Source organism: Netta rufina (assembly GCF_964035555.1).
Source record: "Netta rufina genome assembly, contig: SCAFFOLD_143, whole genome shotgun sequence".
Lineage (NCBI taxonomy): Eukaryota > Metazoa > Chordata > Aves > Anseriformes > Anatidae > Netta > Netta rufina.
The window spans coordinates 1-19,344 of record NW_028168874.1 but is presented as its reverse complement, the minus strand read 5'-3'; the positions used below and the strand labels follow the sequence as shown (position 1 = coordinate 19,344).

At 69.7% G+C, this 19,344-nt stretch overlaps 2 protein-coding genes across 2 annotated transcripts; one reads left to right on the top strand and one right to left on the bottom strand.

Annotated features, from left to right (window-relative positions):
* Positions 1-78: 78 nt before the first annotated feature.
* MSL1 (MSL complex subunit 1) lies at positions 79-6,946 on the bottom strand. Its single transcript, XM_084307157.1, is given in 9 exon segments — positions 79-301; positions 424-496; positions 601-725; positions 950-1,017; positions 1,165-1,229; positions 2,277-2,659; positions 3,418-3,644; positions 6,110-6,550; positions 6,552-6,946. Coding segments are annotated over 9 exon segments (1,692 nt in total). The 5' UTR covers positions 6,771-6,946; the 3' UTR covers positions 79-210.
* Positions 6,947-13,154: 6,208 nt separating this feature from the next.
* NR1D1 (nuclear receptor subfamily 1 group D member 1) lies at positions 13,155-19,341 on the top strand (the record flags this gene model as incomplete). The annotated part of the gene is made up of 8 exons (XM_084307164.1): positions 13,155-13,278; positions 16,032-16,361; positions 16,474-16,562; positions 16,664-16,808; positions 17,054-17,517; positions 17,639-17,824; positions 18,838-19,048; positions 19,154-19,341. Coding segments are annotated over exons 1-8 (1,641 nt in total), but the record flags the coding sequence as incomplete, so codon positions are not given.
* Between the last annotated feature and the right edge of the window lie 3 nt (positions 19,342-19,344).

The following is a 19,344-nucleotide window of genomic DNA, read 5'->3' as shown; positions in this document are numbered from 1 at the left end:
GGAGGAGGGAGGAGAAGAGGGCGAAAAGCCCAGCTCGAAGCGGCCACCGCGTGTGGAACGTGTTGTGAAAAACCCCGGAGAACAAAACCAGGGCGTGGAGGGAACAAAAAAAAATAATAAAAATAAAAATAAAACAACGATCCGTCAACGAGAACCAAGAGGAGAGGGCAGGGCCCCCCCCCGAAAGGCGCAGAGCTCCCGGCTCCGCCGCTACTTCCTGCAGGTCCGGTGTGGGGTCTGCTTCTTCTGCACCTCCAGCCGGCAGCGGCTGCGCTCGTCCAGCCAGGGCAGCTCGAAATTCCTGTGGGCAGAGGTGATAATGAGCACCCCGAGGTGGTACTGAGCACCTAACGGGGGTAATGAGGACCCCACGGCACCGGCACCATCCCAAAAAGGCTCCCGCAGCCTCCCCCCGGTACTCACTGTGGGGTTAGTTTGGGTAAGGGGCGGCCGAAGGCGACGACGGGCAGGTAGGGGGTGATCAGCAAACTTTCCACTGTGGGAGAGACACCGGGTGTCACAGGGAGGGGATGGGGTGGGCAGGGGGAGTCCCCCCCCACCAGTCCCCACACCCCACACCCGGCACTGCCAGGCACTCACCGTCATCCGGCTCAGGGAAAAATGAGGTAACTTCAGGCTCCGACTCCTGAATTCCTTTCCTTTTGTACATTCTGAGCTGCAGGCGCTGTAGGATCCGTTGTTCCCTGATCCTCTGGATGTCCCACCTGGAAGGCACCAAGGAGACGGGATCAGGGTGAGCCCCGGCACGGTGTGGGAGCTGCGAGGCTCCTGGCCACGCCGTGAACCCCTACAAACCCTGCTCGGGCTCCCCAGCAGAGATATGGACAGCAGAAAGGGATTTTTGGTTCTTTTCCTGCAAAATGCTCTCGGCAGCACCCATCCTGGTTCCCCCAGGGCTGCCAGGGGCCAGCGCCACCTTTGTTCCTACCTTTTTCTCCGTTTCTCATCCAGCTCCAGCTTCGCATGCCGCTTGGAAAAGACGCTGTCATCGAGGTTCTGTGGGGACACAACGGGAGGTGAGCTGAGGGCTCCTCCCGGCCTCCCTCGGCTGCCTCGGGACCCGACCCAGCCTCCTGGGGCAGCCCTGGGGGGGCCTTTTTGGGATTTCAGCCCACCGAGGAAAGGGCGCGGGGCCGTACGTACCTCCAGGACGTCTGAGGGGTTGGGGTCTCGCAGGGGCTCCACGACATGGTCCCTCCAAGATGGAACTGCAGGAGGGGGAAGGTTTGGCCGTTAACCCGGCGCGTGGCACCGCTCCACGCCACCCATCCCACTCCCGGGCTCGTGACTGCTCCTTCCCAGGTCCCGGCCCCGTTATCGGGAGCTCAACCCGCTCCCGACACCCCCGGTGACACCCCCAGAGCTCATCTCAGCACACGCTGCCTGCTGCGGGCAGCCCAGGAGCCACAAACCCGTGGGCAGAGGCAGCTCCAGGAGTCGGGAGCAGCGCACCCAGGGCCCCGACCTCGCTGCGGGCAGAGCGTGGTTAAACCCCGAGCACCGAAAGGCTCCGGGCCAGCGCCAGGAGGGCTGGGAGCCAGGCGTGCAGCTCGCTCTGCCCTGCCTCCCGCGGCCAGGCGTGCGAGGAAAGCCGAGGCAACGCCACGAGGAGACGCATCGGGGTCTGCTCCTCGTGTGCCGGGAGGTTTTGCCACCCGGCGTTCGCCAGCGCGTGTTCGCCGTCAGCTGGAGCGCAGCAAAACCCCCCAAAAACGGAGCTGTGCCACGGGGTTTGGAGGAAAAACCCAGGAAGAGGCGGCCCGGCAGAAGAGGCACCACGGTTTCTGCCCCCAGTTTCTGCCCGGTTTCTGCCCAGCTCCCCTCTCTGTGCCGCCCAGACGCCGGGCGAGGAGCAAACACCGCAGGGCACGGCCACCACCTCAAGCCAGGAGCGCGTTTCCCAGCCGTGAGAGGGAAGCTGCTTCGTGCTTGGCTTAAAAACGGGCACGGGGGGGGCTCAGGAAAGCAGGGCGGGTGGAAAGGGAGCGGGGCCAGCAGGGCCAGAACCCCCTGCCCGGCTCCAAGGACAGCACGAGCCGGAGGGGCTTGGGGGGGTCCAGGCACCGGCTTCACCTCTCCCAATCGCGTTTGGGACTCGGTTTTGGGATAGGGCACCCAAAATGGGGGCAGGCGAGCCCTGAGCCCTCCTCTCGCTGCCGGCTGTGCCAAAACTCCCCGGTGGCACCGGAGCAGGAGCGGGCAGGCTCTCCTCCTCCTCCTCCTCCTCCTCCTCCTCCTCTCCCTCCATCGCTTACTTGCTACAGTCTCCTCCTTCTTTGGGGAGGGCTCTCGTAACGGCAACGGTGATGGGGGGGGCTGGTGCCAGCGGCACAAGTACATTTCCGTGGTTGAAAGGTAGGGCAGGTCCTCGATCTCGCTGAAGAAGCCCTTCTCCTTGGGCTGGCTGCCGGGACCCTTCAGGGGGGCCGAGGGTCTGAGCGGGGTCTCCAGCAGCGAGCGGTTTTTTTCGGGAGTCTCTTGGCTCCGCAGTTCCCGTTTGCAAACAGTTTCGGACAGGGAGCCGCTCGATTCCTCCTTCCCCGGGGAGTGCTTCAGAGTTTTACTCTTCACCTTGGAGAACTCGGACACCAGTTTTTTAACGGGGGTCTTCCTCTCCGTGCTCCCGAACGGCGGCTTCCTACGGGAGGGAAGGAGGAGAGCTGAGAGGGGAGGAACCTGGATGGTTCTGCACGCGCAGAAAGCCCCAAAACGGGGGCGTTTCACCGAGCCCAGGGGAGATTTGGGGGTCTGGAGGGCTGCGAGAGCTGTGCCCGGCACACCAGGGCTCCCAGCCCTGCCCCGATGAAGCTTTTGGGGCTTTTTCCCCTCTGGGGGGTGTCAGCACTGCTTGGTTTTTAAATTTGCCCACCCGGGAGAGGCGTTCGGGTGCCATCCACCACAGACACACCGGTGGGGTTTTCATCAGAAGCAGCACCACAACCACAACAGGACCCGGCCTGGATGGAGCAGGGGCAGGGGAAAAGGGAAATCCGCAACCACCACCGGGCTGGGTGACCCCGAGAGATGCCCCCTGAACAATTTGGGATCGTTTCCCTCCCTCCCCTGAGCTCCGGGGCAGGACGTGGCCCAAACAGCTCTGCCCCAAGGTGGCACGGGGTGGGTGTGCTCCCACAGCCCCAACCGGGCCGTCCTTGCTCCATGCACCCCGGGACACCCTTGGGACACCCGTGGGACACCCGTGGGACATTGGGGACAGCCCCATGGGGTGCTGAGCGCTCCCTACCCTTCCCTGGAGGGCTGCACCCACACCCCACACACCCCACAAAACCCCCATGGACATATTGAGGATCACCCCCCCTCCCTCCCCAGGGGGAAAAGAAGAAGGAGGACGCCGTGTCAGACCCGCCCCCCCCCCCCCCCCCAAAACCCCGTTACCTTTTGTGCCCTTTCCCGTTCCTGCCGTAGGGGAAGTGCTTGGGCTGCAGGGTCTGCGAGGGTTCCAGCAGCTCCTGGGGGCACTCCGGGGGGAGTTTGTCGCAGGCCGCCTCCGCCTCGTTTTTCTCCTCGGCCTCGAAGGCCTGGAAGATGCGCTGCTTCTCCCGCTCCGTGTCCTTCTTCACCAGCTGCACTCGCCTTTCCATGCGCTCGATGCGCGCCAGGAGCTGCGACACGGCCACACCGGGGGGGCTCGGGGGGGGCACGGCACCCCGGACCCCCCAAGGGTGACCCAAAGCACCCCCAAATATAGCCCAAGGGTCTCCCTGTGGGATTTCCCCCCCCCCAACCAAGCCGTGGGGGGGTTTCCCTGCTTTTGGCACCTACGCTCGGGCAATAGGGAGAAGGAGAAAGTGTGGGGGGAGCCCTCTCTGCCCCCCCCCCCCCCAGGGCCTAATAATGGGGTGGGGGGGTCACCGGGCACAACCCCAGAGCTGCGAGCAAGGGGCTGAGATGCTCAAAGGGGGGCACAACGGACACTTAATGCCCCCCCCCCTCTGCTTTGGGGGGGGACAAATCCCCCCAAATCTGCCCCCCCCACCCCAACAGGCTTCGGGTTTTGCTGTGGCCTCATCCCGCAGCCCCCCCTCCATACAGCTGAGCCCCCCCCCAAAGCAGGCGGGGGGCAGTGGGAAGGGAGGAGTGTGCCCCCCCCAGGGTTGGCACCGTGCAGGCCTGAGCCCCCCCCCCAGCCCCCCCCCAGCACTGTGGGGGAAATTGGGGTCCCCCTGGGTGTGCAAGGCAGGGCCCCCCCCCCCGGGGGGGGGGGGCAATACACGGACTGCGGGGGGGGGGCAATACTTCAAAGAGGGGCACCGTGCCCCCCCCTACATAAGAGTGGGGTCAGCAGAGGCAGACATTGCTGGGGGGGGTGGGGGGGTCACGCTGCATGAACATCCCCGGGGGGGGCACATAACCCTAGGGGGGGGTCACATAACCCTCGGGGGGGGTGGGGGGACACATAGCCCTCGGGGGGGGGGGTCACATTAGCCCCTGGGGGGGGGTCGGGGGTCACATAACCCTCGGGGGGGGGTCACATAGCCCTCGGGGGGGGGGGTCACATCAGCCCCTGGGGGTTGGTCGGGGGGCACATAACCCTCGGGGGGGTCACATAAGTTTCAGAGGGGGGGGGACAATGACAAATAACCCTCGGGGGGTGGGGGGGTCGGGGGGGGCTCAGCCCACCCAGCCCAGCCCTGCAGCACCCATGCAGCGTGTATGGGGGGGGGGGGGGGCCATGCAGCAGCTACGGAGCTCCACCGCAGCGCCCCCCCCCCCAATAAAAAATAAAATAAAAATAAAATCGCCCCCGGAGGTGCCGCGGCCCCTTTAAGTTAACCCCCGGGGGCCCGGAGGTGCCGCGGCCCCTTTAAGGCCCCCCCCCCCCCCGTTGCCATGGTGACGGGCGGCGGCCCGTTAACCCCCCCCCCCGCCCCGCCCCCGCCTTTGTGCCCCCGCCGGTAACCCCGGGGCCCCGCCCCCGCCCCCCCCCCCGGGACCGCCCCCCCCCTCCTCAGTGCCCCCCCCCCCCCCCAGGGCTTTGTTTGGGGCTGGGGGGGGAGCCCCCGGGGGTTAACCCTTTGAGTGCTGGGGGGGGGCAGGTGGGGGGGGCAATTAGGCCATGTTTACCCCATGGGGGGGGGGGGCAATTAACCCCTGCGTGGCCGGGGGGGGCAGGTGGGGGGGGGCAATTACCCCCTGATTACCCCATGGGGGGGGCAATTACCCCATGGGGGGGGCAAAAAAATACATGGGGGGGCAATTAAGCCCTTCGTGGCCGGGGGGGGGGGCAATTACCCCATGGGGGGGTGGCAAAAAAATACATAGGGGGGCAATTAACATCTGGGTGGCTGTGGGGGGGGGGGGTGAATTACCCCATGGGGGGTGCAAATGCCCCCCCATGGGGTATTAACCCAAGGGGGGGGGGCATTAATGTTGGGGTATTAACCCCTTGGGTGCCGGGGGGGGGGTATTAACTGGGGGGTGTTAACCCCTTGGGTGCCAAATGGGGGGGCATTTAACCCATTGGGTGCCACGGGGGGGGCATTAAGGCCTGGGGGTTATTAACCCCTTGGGTGCCAAATGAGGGGGGGGGTGGCAGACACTTACCTGTTTTTTTTTTTTTTTTTTTTTTTGGGGGGGGGGGGTTAACCCCTTAGGTGCTGGGGCTTGTACACCCCCCCCCGGGTGTGTGTGGGGGGGGCTGTTAACGCTTTGGGTGCCAGTGGCGGGGGTGTTCACCCCCGTTTGGGGGGGGGGAGGCTGTTAACCCCTTGCGTGCTGGGTGGTGTTCACCCCCCCCCCCGGCTGTTGCGGGGGGGCTGTTAACCCCTTAGGTGCCGGGGGGAGCTATTAACCCTTTGGGTGCCGGGGGGGGTGTTAACCCCTTAGGTGCCGAGGGGGGTGCTCACCCCCTGGGTGCTGGGGGGGGCGCTGTTAACCCTTTGGGTGCCAGGGGGGGGTGCTCACCCCTTAGGTGCCGGGGGGGGGGGTGTTAACCCCTTGTGTGCCAGGAGGGTGCTCACCCCCCTGGCTGCCACATTCACCCCACGTACCCCCCCACCCCCCAAACCCCCCCAAATCCCCAACTCCCCCCCCCCTGCCCCCCCACCCACCCCCCCCAAAAACTCACCGTGTCCCTCTCGGCCTTGAGCTCCTCGATCTCCTTCTCCTTGGCCTGCAGCTGCTGCTGCTGCTGCTCGATGAGGTCCAGCTGCAGCAGCAGGATCTGCCGCAGGCAGGCCGCTTGCCCCGGCGAACCCCCTCCGGCCCCCATGGCTCCCCTCCGCGCTCCGCTCCTCCACTTGGCCTCACCGGGAGGCGGCTGCGGTGCTGCTGCTGCTGCTGGCGGTGGTGGCGGTGGCGGTGGCTGCAGAGGGCCCGGTCCCGGTTCCTCAAGCCCCGTTCCTCCTCCGCTCTCCTTCTCCTTCTCCCCCGGAGCCGCTCCGTGCCCGGGCAGCCCCGCTTGGTACCGAGGCCGGCCGCTGGCATCCCCCGCCGCCTCCCTCTTGCCACCGGTGGCCACCGGCACCGACCCGGCCCAGCTCTCGCCCGGTGGCCCGGGAGCCCCCGCCGGCCCCCCCGCCGCCTCGGCCCTTGTGTGCCCCCAGCGGCGGCGGCTCCTTGGGCCTGCGGGGCGGTGCGGGGCCCTCCTCCTCCTCCCCTTCTTCTTCCTCCTCCTCCTCCTCCTCCTCCTCTTCCTCCTCCTGCTGCTCCTGCCGGGGTTGCTGCTGCTCCCCCCCCACCGGGCCCGGTCGCTCGGCCCCGGTCGGTCTGAAGGCGGTGGATCGCATCGCTCACCGCCCGCCGCCGTTACCGCTACCGCCCGCCGCCGCCGCCATGGCGAGGGGGCCGCCGGCACAACGGCACCGCGCGGCCTACCGGAGGGCCCGGGGGGAAAAGGGGGCCCGCCGCCAGCCGCATCCCCGGCACGGCACGGCCCCGAGCCCCCTCACGGAGCGCTCTCCGTTACCGGGACACCCCCCCCGAGAAGCCCCCTCCCCCGGTTACTGAGCCCCTTCCGTTACCGAGACCCTTTCACGGAAGCCCTCCCCGTTACCGGGACCCCCTCACGGAGCCCCCTCCGTTACCGAGACCCCCCCACGAAGCCCCCTCCCCCGGTTACTGAGCCCCTTCCGTTACCGGGACCCCCCCGCGAAGCCCCCTCCGTTACCGAGACCCCTTCACGGAAGCCCTCCCTGTTACCGGGACCCCCTCACAGAGGCCCCACCCGTTACCGGGACCCCTTCAGGGAGCCCTTCCCCGTTACCGAGACCCCCCCCCACGAAGCCCCCTCCCCCGGTTACCGAGCCCCTTCTGTTACCGGGACCCCTTCACGGAAGCCCCCGTTACAGGGCTCCCCCTCACGGAAGCCCCTCCCGTTACTGGGACCCCCTGACGGAGCCCCCCCCGTTACCGGGACCCCCTCACGAAGCCCCCTCCCCCGCTTACTGAGCCCTCTCCGTTACCGAAACCTCTTCACGGAGCCCCCCCCGTTACCGAAATCCCCTCAGGACCCCTCCCCCGGCTACTGACACCCCCCCCCGTTACAGATCTCCCCCTCACGGAGCCCCCCCCGTTACCGAGCCGCCCCCTCCAAGCCCCGGGGCCACCTCCCGGACCCGCTCGGGGCCCCCTCCCGGTTGCCCCCCCCCCCTTTTCCGTTTCCCGTTTCCCTCCAAGCGGCCTCCCCGGTTGCCCCCCCCCGTCTCTAAGCAGCCCCCGGGTCCCCCTCACGGTACCGGGGACCCCTCGGGCCTCTCCTCACGGTTACCGAGACCCCCCCGGGTCCCCCCCCACGGTACCGAGGGCTCCCAATGCCCCTCCCCGCGTTACCGGGACCCCTCCGGGCCCCCCCTTACGGTACCGGGGACCCCCAATGTCCCTCCTCACAGCTACCGAGCCCCCCTCGGGTCCCCCCCCCCACGATACCGGGGACCCCCCCGGGCCCCTCCTCACGACACCGGGGAACCCCCGAGCCCCCCCTAACCACACCGGAGACCCCCGTGGGCCTCTCCTCACAGCACCGGGACCCCCCCCCCTCAAAGGGAGGGGGGGTGGGGAGGGAGGGGACACCCCCCACCCTCCAAAAGCGCCCCCCTAGGGCCGGGCCGGTACCGGCGGGGGGGGGGGGCCAAACCGGTGGCGGCCCCCGGTTACCTTTAAACCGGGCGGGGGGGGCGCATGCGCCGGCGGCGGCGGCTCGGGTACCGGGGGGGGGGCAGCCGGAGAGGCGGGGGGGGGGTCGGTTAGGAGGTGAGGGGGGGTCCCGGGCCGGGGGTCCCGCCCCGCCGCCCGCAGTATCCCGGTGCGGCCGCCCGGTGGCTCCCGAGCGCGGCGGCTCCGCCCGCAGCGCAACGGGGGCGGCACCGGGACCCCCCCCCCCCCCCGTCTCCGTCTCCCTCCCCGAGTCCTCCTCCCGCACCGGGACCCCCCCCCCCTCCGCACACCCACGTGTGCCCCGGGGGGGGTCTGCAGCCTGCCCCCCCCCCCCCCTTGTGTGCACACGCACGGCCCTGCAGGACTGCAGCGTGCCAAGGGGGGGGGTGTGTGCAAATGGGGGGTGGGTGTGCAAATGCATGGGGGGGGGGGGCACGTTCCTGCAGCCCCACGGGCTTGCACACGCGTGCACGCCCCGCTGGGCTGCAGCCCCTGGTGCATTGTTTGAGCACGCGCGTGCACGCACAAGCACAGCCGCAGGGGCTGCAGCCCCCAGCATGCACATGCATGCACACGCATACACACGCATGCACACGCATGCACACACATGCACACGCAGTCCTGCAGGGAATGCAGCAGCTGGTGCAAGTGTGCGTGCATGCACCAACATGCCTGTGTGCACGTGTAAACGTGTGTTAATATGCACGCCTGCAGGGAAGGATTGCAGACGTGCAAGTGCATGCACGCACACACAAACACTGGAAGGTGCACACACACAGCATGCACACACATGCATGCATGCTCATGCATGCGCACCCTTGCTCACAGGTGCACGGACACCCTGCATGGAGGGACTGCAGCCCCCTGCGTGCACACACGTGCACACACACATGCACACGTGATCATGCATGCACACACACTCCCCGTGCACATGTGCATGCCTTTGCACACACGTCAGACACCCCTGAAAGGAAGAGACTGCAGCACCCTGCGTGCACATGCATGCACACACATGTGCACACATGTACCTGCATGCACACACACTCTCCGTGCACGTGTGCACGCCCTTGCTCACACTTGCACAGACAGCCCTGCAGGGAGGGGCTGCAGCACTCTGCATGCACACACACGTGCACATGTGTACCTGCATGCACACGCATGCACGCACACCCCTGCAGGGAGGCACTGCAGCCCCCTGCATGCACACACGTGTGCACACACGTACCTGCACGCACACTCACGTGTGCACACCCTTGCTCACACACACACACACCCCTGCAGGGAGCCACTGCAGCCCCCCGCATGCACCCCCCCTGCACACATCCCACCCCCCCCCGTGCAGGCACTGCAGCCCCAGCACGCACACGTGCCTGCACCCCCCCGCACACACTCTCAACCCCCCCACCCTCTGCACAAACCCCCCCCCCTCTTTGGGGACACGCAGGGACACAAACACACACACACACACACACGCGTGTGCCTCTGCAGCGCTGCTTTTAATCGGGGGGTGCAAGGAGCAAACCCGCAGCACGAGGGGGGGCTGCAGACCCCCCCTAAGACCCACACCCCCCCCAGGAGACCCCGCTGCAGCGCCGCAGCTCTCCCTGCGTGGCTCTCCACGCCACGGCGTGCAGCAGCAGGCCACGGATACCCGGTGTGGGGTGCGTGTGCACGTACCGGGGGGGGGGGAATAAAATAAAATAAAATAAAATAAAAAAATAAAAAGGGGGGGGGGGTTCCCTGCGGCTCCTGCAGGCCCACGTGCCGGCCGGGCGCCCGCCCGCACATGGCTCTGCAGCAGGGCTGCTGCTTTCGCAGGGCGGTTGTGGCGGCTAAAAATGGAGCAGGGCTCACATGCGCCCGCCACGTGATGCTGCCAGCGGCCCCGCGCGCATGCAGCAAACACGGCGGAGGAGGAGGAAGACGAGGAGGAGGAGGAGGAGGAGGAGGTGGTGGGGAAGGGAGGTGGTGGTGGGGGAGAGGCGCTCACATGGGCTGGCACAGACGCCGAGCCCCCGCAATGTGTGTGCTGTGTCGTGTGTCCCCCCCCCAAAAAAAAATAATGAAGGTCGCTGCTGCACCGGCACTGCTGGTGCCCCAAATCGGAGGCCGTGGGGCTGTGGGGTTGGGGTGGGGGGTGTTTGCCCCCCCCCCCATCATGCACAGAGGAAGGGGGAGTGAGGCTGAAGGAGCCCCCACGCTCCCCTGCCCTCCCCTGGTTTTGGGGGTGTGGGGGGGGCTTGGGTGGGGGGGCACCCCTGAGCACCCCGGCTGCTCCCCGTGTCCCCCCCTGAGGCCCTGTGCCCCTTCTGCACCCCCCCCATCCTGGCATCACCCCAATCTCTGGGGCTGTGCACTCCCCTGGGGGCCCTGCACCCCCAAATCCTGCACCCTCCTGGAGTCCTTGTACCCCAAATCCTGCACCCCTACAAACTCAGGGGCCCCTGCACCCCCAAACTTGCGCCCCCCGGGGTCCCTGCACCCCCAAATCCCGCGGCCCTACAACCTCGGGGATCCCTGCACCCCCAAACCTGCACCCCCCCGGGGTCCCTGCACCCCCAAATCCTGCAGCCCTATGACCTTGGGGGTCCCTGAACCCCTAAACCTGCACCCCCCCGGGGTCCCTGCACCCCAAAACCCTGCACCCCTACATCCTCGGGGTTCCCTGCACCCCCAGACCCCACAGCCCCCCGGGCATTTTACGCCCTCCCCAGAGGTCCCCCCCTAACCCCTGCACCCCCTGACCGTGGGCACCCCACAACCCCACCCCCTGCCCTGCGGGGGGGGGGTCCCTGCCGTGCGGGGGGGGGGGGTCCCTGCCCCGTCCCATCCTTGGGGTGCTGGGTGCAGGGTGCTGGGTGCGGGGCCGGGCGCCCCAGCCCCGTTGTTTACCTGACTCTTTTCCCTTTCCGCAGGGAGGGGAAAGGCGAGTCCTGGCAGCACGGAGCCTCCAGCCCCGGCCAAGAGCTGCAGAGCCGGGGGGGGGGACGGGGGGGGGGGGCCAAGTGGGGGCCGCAGTTCCCTGCTTGCAGCCAGAAATCTGCTCTGCAGGCAGGAAACCCCCCCGGGGCCCCCCGGTGAGCAGCCGTGCCCAGCTCCCCGAGCGCAAGTGGGGTCCTAGCCCGCCGTCAGCGGGGTCCTGCGGGGATAAAAAGGGGGGGTCAAGGGTGTGGGACCCCCCCTCGGGTGCCACTCGGCACCCCCAGCCGCCCCCTTCCCGCAGCACTACACTGAATTGTGTATGTGGGGGGGGGAAACTGAGGCACGAGGTGCCCACGGTGGCACCGGGCCACGCTGCGTGTCCGCGACCCCATAGGGACCCCACAACCCCATAGGGACCCCACAGCGGGTCTGGGGGGGTTGGGGGGGGGGGAGCAGCTGGGGCTGCAGCACTTTGGGGGGGCGCTCCAAACCCTCTGCACCCCCAGCACCCACCCAGAGGAGGGGGGGGTCCTCACCCCGCTGCGCCCCCAGCACCCAGCCGGGAGCAAAAAGTGGGGGGCGCACAGGGAGAAAAAGGAGGCGCCCCCCCCTCGGTGTGTGTGTGTGTGTGTGTGTGTGTGTGTGCCCCCCCCCCCCGCGGCGTGTCCAGAGCTTTTTCCTGGAAAAGGTGCAGCGAGGTAAACAACCCGGGCGGCCCCGGCGTAAAAATAAATCCTCGTGCACGCAGCCGCCGGCACGTGGCACCGCCGCACGGCACCGCCGGCAACCCGGCCACGGGGGCACGCGGCCACCGGGCCCCCCCCCGCCTCGAAATATCCCCCCCCCAGCACCGCCAGCTTGTCCCCTTTGTCCCCCCTGGAGGGTGCGTGGAGGGGGGTGGAGGGGGCTGCCCTGCTTTGGGGTGCGTGGGGGGGGGATAAGTGGTGACGGGGGGGGGGGGTCACGGTGCCACGTGTGGCACCTGGCACCTGGGCACGGCGGCACGTGGCGGCCTCGGCTGGGTTCAAAGTGGCCCCCCCCGCGTTGTGGGGCTGCCCCCGGCACCCCCGTAACAGCCCCCGGCACCCCCACAAAAAGCCCCCGCGTGGCACAGCTTTGGGGGGCACTTTTGGGGGGGCTGTGGGGCACGGCGAGCAGGGGGCTGGTGGATTCGGTGGCCCCGGGGGGGGGCGCACGGCTGTGCCCCACCCCAAGCGCCCCCCCCTCCAGGCACTGGGGAGTCCCCAGGGGGTCCCCAGCCCCATGGTGGTCGTGTGATGTCCCCCCCCCACACAGGGGACCCTCAGGGTGCTGGCACCCCCCCGGTAGCAGGAGGTGGGGGGCTCGGGGGCCCAGAGCCCCAGTGGGTGACACCAGTGGGGGGGGGGCAGTGCCATACTGGGTGTCACTGGTGTGGGGGGCAGTGCCATACTGGGTGACGGGGGTGCCCAGTGCCATACTGGGTGTCCCCAGTATGGGTGACAGTGCCATACTGGTGTTACTGGTCTGGGTGACAGTGCCATACTGGGCGACAGCACTTCCCAGTGCCATACTGGTGTCACTGGTGCAGAGGACAGCACCCCACCGGCACACCCAGCACCATCCTGCGCCCCCCCCCCGGTACCCCCCGGGAACCCCCGCACCCCCCGGGTACCCCCCCACCCCCCCGGGTACCCCCACACCCCCCCGGTACCCCCCGTACCCCCCCGGGTACCCCCACACCCCCCGGTGTCCCCGTACCCCCCCGGGTACCCCCACACCCCCCCGGTACCCCCAAACACCCCCCCGGTACCCCCACCCCCCCCCCGTTTCCACCCCCACTGGTGGTGGCGGTGCCCGGACCCCCGGTTCTGCCGCTCCCCGGGGGTTCCCAGCTCCCCTTCCCGGTGCCCCCCCCGGTGTCGGGGGGTGGCGGTGCCGCAGCCCCGGGGGCTCTCCGGTGCCGAACCGGAGCCGGCGGCGGAAAGTGTGTCAGTGGGGCACGGGGCTCTCCCCGGGAATCACATGGGGGAGGCGGCGGCGCCGCGTGCGCCCCAGTGCGCAACCGCGCCCGGTGCCGGGAGGAGGGGGGGGGGGAGAACGGCACGGGGGGGGGGGTTACGGGGGGGGGAGGCGGGCGCACAGCAGCCGGCGGCACGGTACGGAGCGGATCGGCTCGGGAGAGAACGGGTCGGGAAGGAACGGCCCCCGGGATGGCCGCCCCCGATACCGGCAGCACAGGTCAGTGGGGGTGCCCGGGGTACCGGGGAGCAACGGGAACCGGCACCGGGAGAGGGGAGGGGAGGAGATAGGGGGGGGTCGGTAATGGGAGAGGGACCGGGAAGAGGCACCGGGAGCGGGATCGGGACCGGGATTGGCACCGGGATTGGCACCGGGATCGGGATCGGCACCGGATTGGGATTGGCACCGGGATTGGGATCGGGACCGGGACCGGGATCGGGACCGGGACTGGCACCGGCTTGGGATTGGCACCGGGATCAGCACCGGCACCGGGATCGGGATCGGGACCGGCACCGGCACCGGGATCCGGACCGGGATCTGGTGGGGGTTGTCCCGAGAGCTGCCCCCGGGGGATGCGCACCGGGGCTTTACCCCGGGGCTCCTCCGTCCCGGGAGCGGGCACGGGCGGACAGAGGGAGGACAACCGGGCAGCGGCACCGGGCGGTGCCGGGCACCGGAGAGATCCCGGGAGTGCAGTGGGGAGGGACGGGGGCACCGGGACACCGCGGGGCAGCGGCGGCACCGAGCCGGGGAGCGGCACCGGGGGGTACCGGAGGATAATGGAGGGTACCGGGGGGTACCGGGGGACACCGGGGGGCACCGAGCCTGGAGCGGTACCGGGGGGTACCGAGGAGTACCGGGGGGTACCGGAGGATAATGGGGGGCACCGGGGGGTACCGGGGGCACCGAGCCTGGAGCGGAACCGGGGGATACCGGGGGGCACCGGGGGGCACCGGGGTGCACCGGAGGATCCCGGGGGGTAACGGGGGACAGCGGGGGGTACCGGAAGATACCGGGGGGCACGGGGCTGGGGGCAGCACCGGGGGGTACCGGGGGGCACCGAGCCGGGAGCGGCACCGGGGGGCACCGGGGGGGTACCGGGGGGCACCGGGCCGGGGGCGCTGCGGCCGGGCCCGGTGCTCGGGGGCCCCCCAGGACCGGGGCGGGGCCGGGGGCGGGGCTGGGGGCGGGGTCCCGGTGCCCGGGGTCGGGCGCGGCGGGGGGCGGAGGCGGTGCCCCCCCCCTCCCCTCCCCCTCCCCCGGCACGTGTCCCCCTCCCCGCCGCTGCCACGTGCGGAGTTTGTTTTCCCCGCAGCCCCGCCCCGTCCCCGCCCATTGGTCCCCGGCCCCTCATGACCTCATCGCGCTTTGCCCCGCCCACCCCCCCGTGACGTCACGCACCCGGAAGCGGGGACGCCGCGTCCCGCTCGCCCTTTTCTGGAGGGGGAGGGGGGGAGGGGAGGGGAGGGGAGGGGGGAGGAGGAGGGGGCGGGGCTTGGTGACTCCATCGCCGGGGCAACCAAAGGGCCGGGGGCGGGGCGAGGCGGGGCGGGCGGCCAATGGCGGCGGGGGGGCGGGGCAAAGCGTGAGGGGCGGGGCCGGGGGGCGGCCACGTGCGGCCGGAGCACGTGGGGCGGCGGCGTGAGGCTGCGGGAGCCGGGGGGGGGCCGGGAGCCCCCAGGGGGGCCGGGAAGATGGAGCCTCCGGGACCCCCCCGAAGCCCCCCCGGGGGGTTTGGGGCTGGGGGGACCCCGGGGGTGACCCCCCCACGACCCCCCCCAATGTCCCCATGGGGGTGACCCCCCCCAGGACCCCCCCCGTGTCCCTGTGCCCCCGGGGCTGACCCCCCCCACATGCCCCCCCTATGTCCCTGTGACCCCCCCATGTCCCTGTCCCCCCCAAGGGTGACCCCCACCATGTCCTTGTCCCCCCAAGGGTGACCCCCCCGGTGACCCCCCCCCAATGCCGCTGCCCCCCAGGGGTCCATGGGGTCGGGGAACCCCCCCCCGTGCCACTGTCCCCCTGTTTTGGGGTCAGGGATCCCCACTGCCACCCCCCTGCTTTATCTCGGGGGGGGGCTGCAGCCCCTCTGCTGCAGAGTCTGGGATCTGCAGGGCCCCCCCCAAACCCCTTTCACCTTGGGGGGGGGCACACAGGGTGTGTGTGTGGGGGGGACACGGGCACTCGGCACGGGGACAGCCCTACCCGTGCCCCCCCCCCGTTTGGGACCCGCTGCCCCCGATTCGGTGACCTGCTTTGGGGCTGGCACGGCAAGACCGGGAGAGGGAGGAGGAATAAAGGGAAGGGGGGGGGAATAAAGTGGGGGGGGAGGAATAAAGATGGGGGGGGGATAAAGGAATAAAAGGGGGGGTGGCAGTGGCCGGGGGCAGCGCGTGGGGCGGCCGACACATGGCCGGGGCCAGCCCGTGTGTCCCCGTGCCACCCGCCACGTGCCTGGCCCTGAGTCAGCCCGGGGGGGGGGACACGGACAGAGGGGGGGCCGTGACCCCGTCCGGGGCTTCATCCTTGCTCTGGCCACCCTTGGGTGCACCCTCGGGAGCTGGGGGGGCTCTGTGCCACCCCCACCATCCCCTGGGTGCCCCCTGGTTTTGGGGGGTCCCCGGCGCGCAGCCCCCTTCTGCGCAACGCACCCATGGTGCCGGGAGCTGCGCCGTGGGGCTGGGGGCTGCACCGTGAGGCCGGAGCTGCCCCCGTACCCCAAACCTGGGGGGTTCCCATCCCCGTGTGTCCCCCCCCGTGCCCCGTGTCCGTTTCCGGGGCTCGTGTCCCCGTCCCACGTGCCGCCAGCGCCGCCTGACTCAGGGCGCACGGCACACGTGCACCCGCGGCACCGGGGCGCTCCCAAGGGCGCCGCCAACCCCGGCCCTTTCCGGGGTGCTCCCCGTTGGCGCGTGTGCTCCCGTGTCCCCGTGTGTCCCCCCCCCGTGTGACGGTGCCTGCTGTGCCCGCAGGCGGTGTGATCAGCTACGTGGGCTCCAGCGGCTCGTCGCCCAGCCGCACCAGCCCCGTCTCGCTCTGCAGCGACAGCTCCAGCGGCAGCTCCCAGCCCTTCCCCTCCTACTTTCCCCCCTCGCCCACCGGCTCCCTGCAGGACTCCCGTGCTTACGGGGGGGGCTCGCTGCCCCCCCACGAGGACGGCTCCCCTTCTTCTTCCTCCTCTTCCTCTTCCTCCTCCTCCTCCTCCTCGTACGGCTCCTCGGCGAGCTTCCCCGGTGCGCCGCCGGTGCCGGCGGATGAGCGGCGGCGCAGCTCGCCCAGCAAGAGCGGCAGCACCGTCACCAGTGAGTATAGGGGAGGGGGGGGAATTTATTATTTTTTTGGGGTGTTACGGGTGCCTCCCCTACCCCCCCAGCACCCTAGGGTGCCGCTCACCCCCCCTCGCCCCCCCCGCAGAGCTGAACGGCATGGTGCTGCTCTGCAAGGTCTGCGGGGACGTCGCCTCCGGCTTCCACTACGGCGTCCACGCCTGCGAGGGCTGCAAGGTACCGGGGCTTGGCAGGGGGATGGAGCAGAAGGAGGGGGGGGTGAGGAGGATGCCGGGGACACGGGGACCCGGAGTGACCCCCCCCCGGGTGTCCCGCAGGGTTTCTTCCGCCGCAGCATCCAGCAGAACATCCAGTACAAGAAGTGCCTGAAGAATGAGAACTGCTCCATCGTCCGCATCAACCGCAACCGCTGCCAGCAGTGCCGCTTCAAGAAGTGCCTGCTGGTCGGCATGTCCCGCGACGGTGAGCCTGGAGCCCCCCCCCGGCCCCATATCCCCCCCCCCAGTTCTGTGCCGTGCATCCCTTGGGGCTGGGACCCCCCCAAACTCCGGGCTGTGCCCCCCTTGGGAGCGGTGCCCTGCATGCCTGTGCCCCTGGGACCCTCCTGGGGTTGGGGAGGGGGTCGGCAGCCCCCTGTTATGCTTGAGATGGGGGGGGGACATGGTGCCAGGTCTTGGTGCCCCCCCCTGACGCCGCTGTCCCCACAGCCGTGCGCTTCGGGCGCATCCCCAAGCGGGAGAAGCAGCGGATGCTGGCGGAGATGCAGAGCGCCATGAACGGCATGGGCAGCCCCCCGCCGGGGGGGCCGAGCATCGGCGAGGGTCCCGTGCCCGCCGGGGGTCACGCGTTGCCCCCCGGCCCCCCGCCGCTCGTCCCCCCCCCCGCCTGCTTCTCCCAGTTCCCCCAGCAGCTGACGCCCCCCGGTTCGCCCGGCCCCGGGGGGGCCACCGAGGACGTCATCGCGCAGGTGGCCAAGGCGCACAAGGAGATCTTCGTCTACGCTCACGACAAGCTGGGGCCCCCCCCGGCCTGCGACAGCGGCGTCCTGCGCTGGGACGGCCCCCCCGCATGGGCCCCCGGCCCCCCCAAGCCCCGCTTCTGCCCCGCCGCCTACCCCGAGCCCCCGGCACGGGGCTGCCCCTGGCCCCGCGGCCCCAAGGACGTCCTGCCGGTGAGCGCCAGCCCGCCACGGGGGCTCCCCCGCCGGCCCCCCCCCCGGGTATTTTTAGCCGTTAATCGCGCTAATCGCCTTGCCGGCGAGCCCCGTGCTGAGCCGCGCGCGTCGCCCGCAGGCCTGCCCCATGAACAGCCACCCGCCCGGGCGCAGCGGGCGCTCGGTGCAGGAGATCTGGGAGGACTTCTCCCTCAGCTTCACCCCCGCCGTCCGCGAGGTGGTCGAGTTCGCCAAGCACATTCCCGGCTTCCAGGCCCTGTCCCAGCACGACCAGGTCACCCTGCTCAAGGCCGGCACCTTCGAGGTACGTCCCGGGGCGCCCCGGGGCTCTGCCAAGCTTGGCTGGTGGCGTTGTGTGCTGCCCCCCAGCCCGAAACGGTGCCCCACCACGTTGCACAACACCCCACGGAACTGCACGGTGCCCCCCAGCATTATATGGCCCCCTGTATCCTAACACAGTGCTCCCTGCATTGCACGGCGCTCCCCGCTGTTGCACGGTGCCCACAGCACCTCACGGTGCACCACGTCCCAGCACAGCGCCCTGCAGTGTTGCGTGGTGGCCCCATGTCCCAGCACGGTGGCCTGCCGCATGGCAGTGCCCTGTGGTGTTGCATGATGCCCTCTGGCATTGCACGGTGCCCCACAGCATTGCACGGTGCCCCACGGCGTTGCACGGTGCCCCACGGCATTGCACGGTGCTCCATGGCAATGCGTGGTGTCCCACGGTGTTGCACAGAGTCCCACAGCACTGCATGGTGTCCCACGGTGTTGCGTGATGCTCCGTGGTGTTGCACGGTGTCCCACAGCACTACGCAGTGCCCCACGGCATTGCACGGTGCTCTGTGGTGTTGCACAGTTCCCCACAGCATTGCACGGCACCCCATGGCACTGCACAGCGCCCCATGGTGTTGCATGGAGTCCCACGGCACTGCACGGTGCTGCATGGTGCTCCATGGCATTGCACGGTATCCCAAAGCCTTGCACAGTGCCCCGTAGCATTGCACAGTGCCCCACGGCGTTGCATTCTGTCCCACGGTGCTGCATGGTGCCCCACAGCATTGCACGGTGCCCCCCGGTGCCATACAGCGCCCCACGGTGCTGCGTGGTGCCCCATGGTGTTGCATTGTGCCCCCCGGTGCCATATGGTGCCCCATGGTGCTGCATGGTGCCCCACGGCATTGAATTGTGCCCCCCGGTGCCATACAGTGCCCCATGGTGCTGCACGGTGCCCCCCGGTGCTGCACAGTGCCCCCTGGTGCCGTACGGTGCCCCCCGGTCACCCGCGTCCCACCAAGGCGCTGCCGCCGTGTGCCGCAGGTGCTGATGGTGCGCTTCGCCTCGCTGTTCAACGTGAAGGAGCAGACGGTGACCTTCATGAGCCGGACGAAGTACAGCCTGGAGGAGCTGTGGGGCATGGGCATGGGCGACCTGCTCAGCTCCATGTTCGAGTTCAGCGAGAAGCTCAGCGCCCTCGACCTGAGCGACGAGGAGCTGGGGCTCTTCACCGCCGTCGTGCTGGTCTCGGCAGGTGGGCGCCGCCACGGGGCCGAACCCCTTTTTCCTGCCATCCCCCCCCTCCCCGTTTATGACGCCGTTTCTTCCCTCCCCGCACCCCTGGACCCCCCCCCCGCAGACCGCTCGGGCATGGAGGACGCGGCGTCGGTGGAGCAGCTGCAGGAGACGCTGATCCGCGCCCTGCGCGCCCTGGTGCTGAAGACGCACCCGGCCGAGACCTCGCGCTTCACCAAGCTGCTGCTCAAGCTGCCCGACCTGCGCACCCTCAACAACCTCCACTCCGAGAAGCTGCTCTCCTTCCGCATCGAC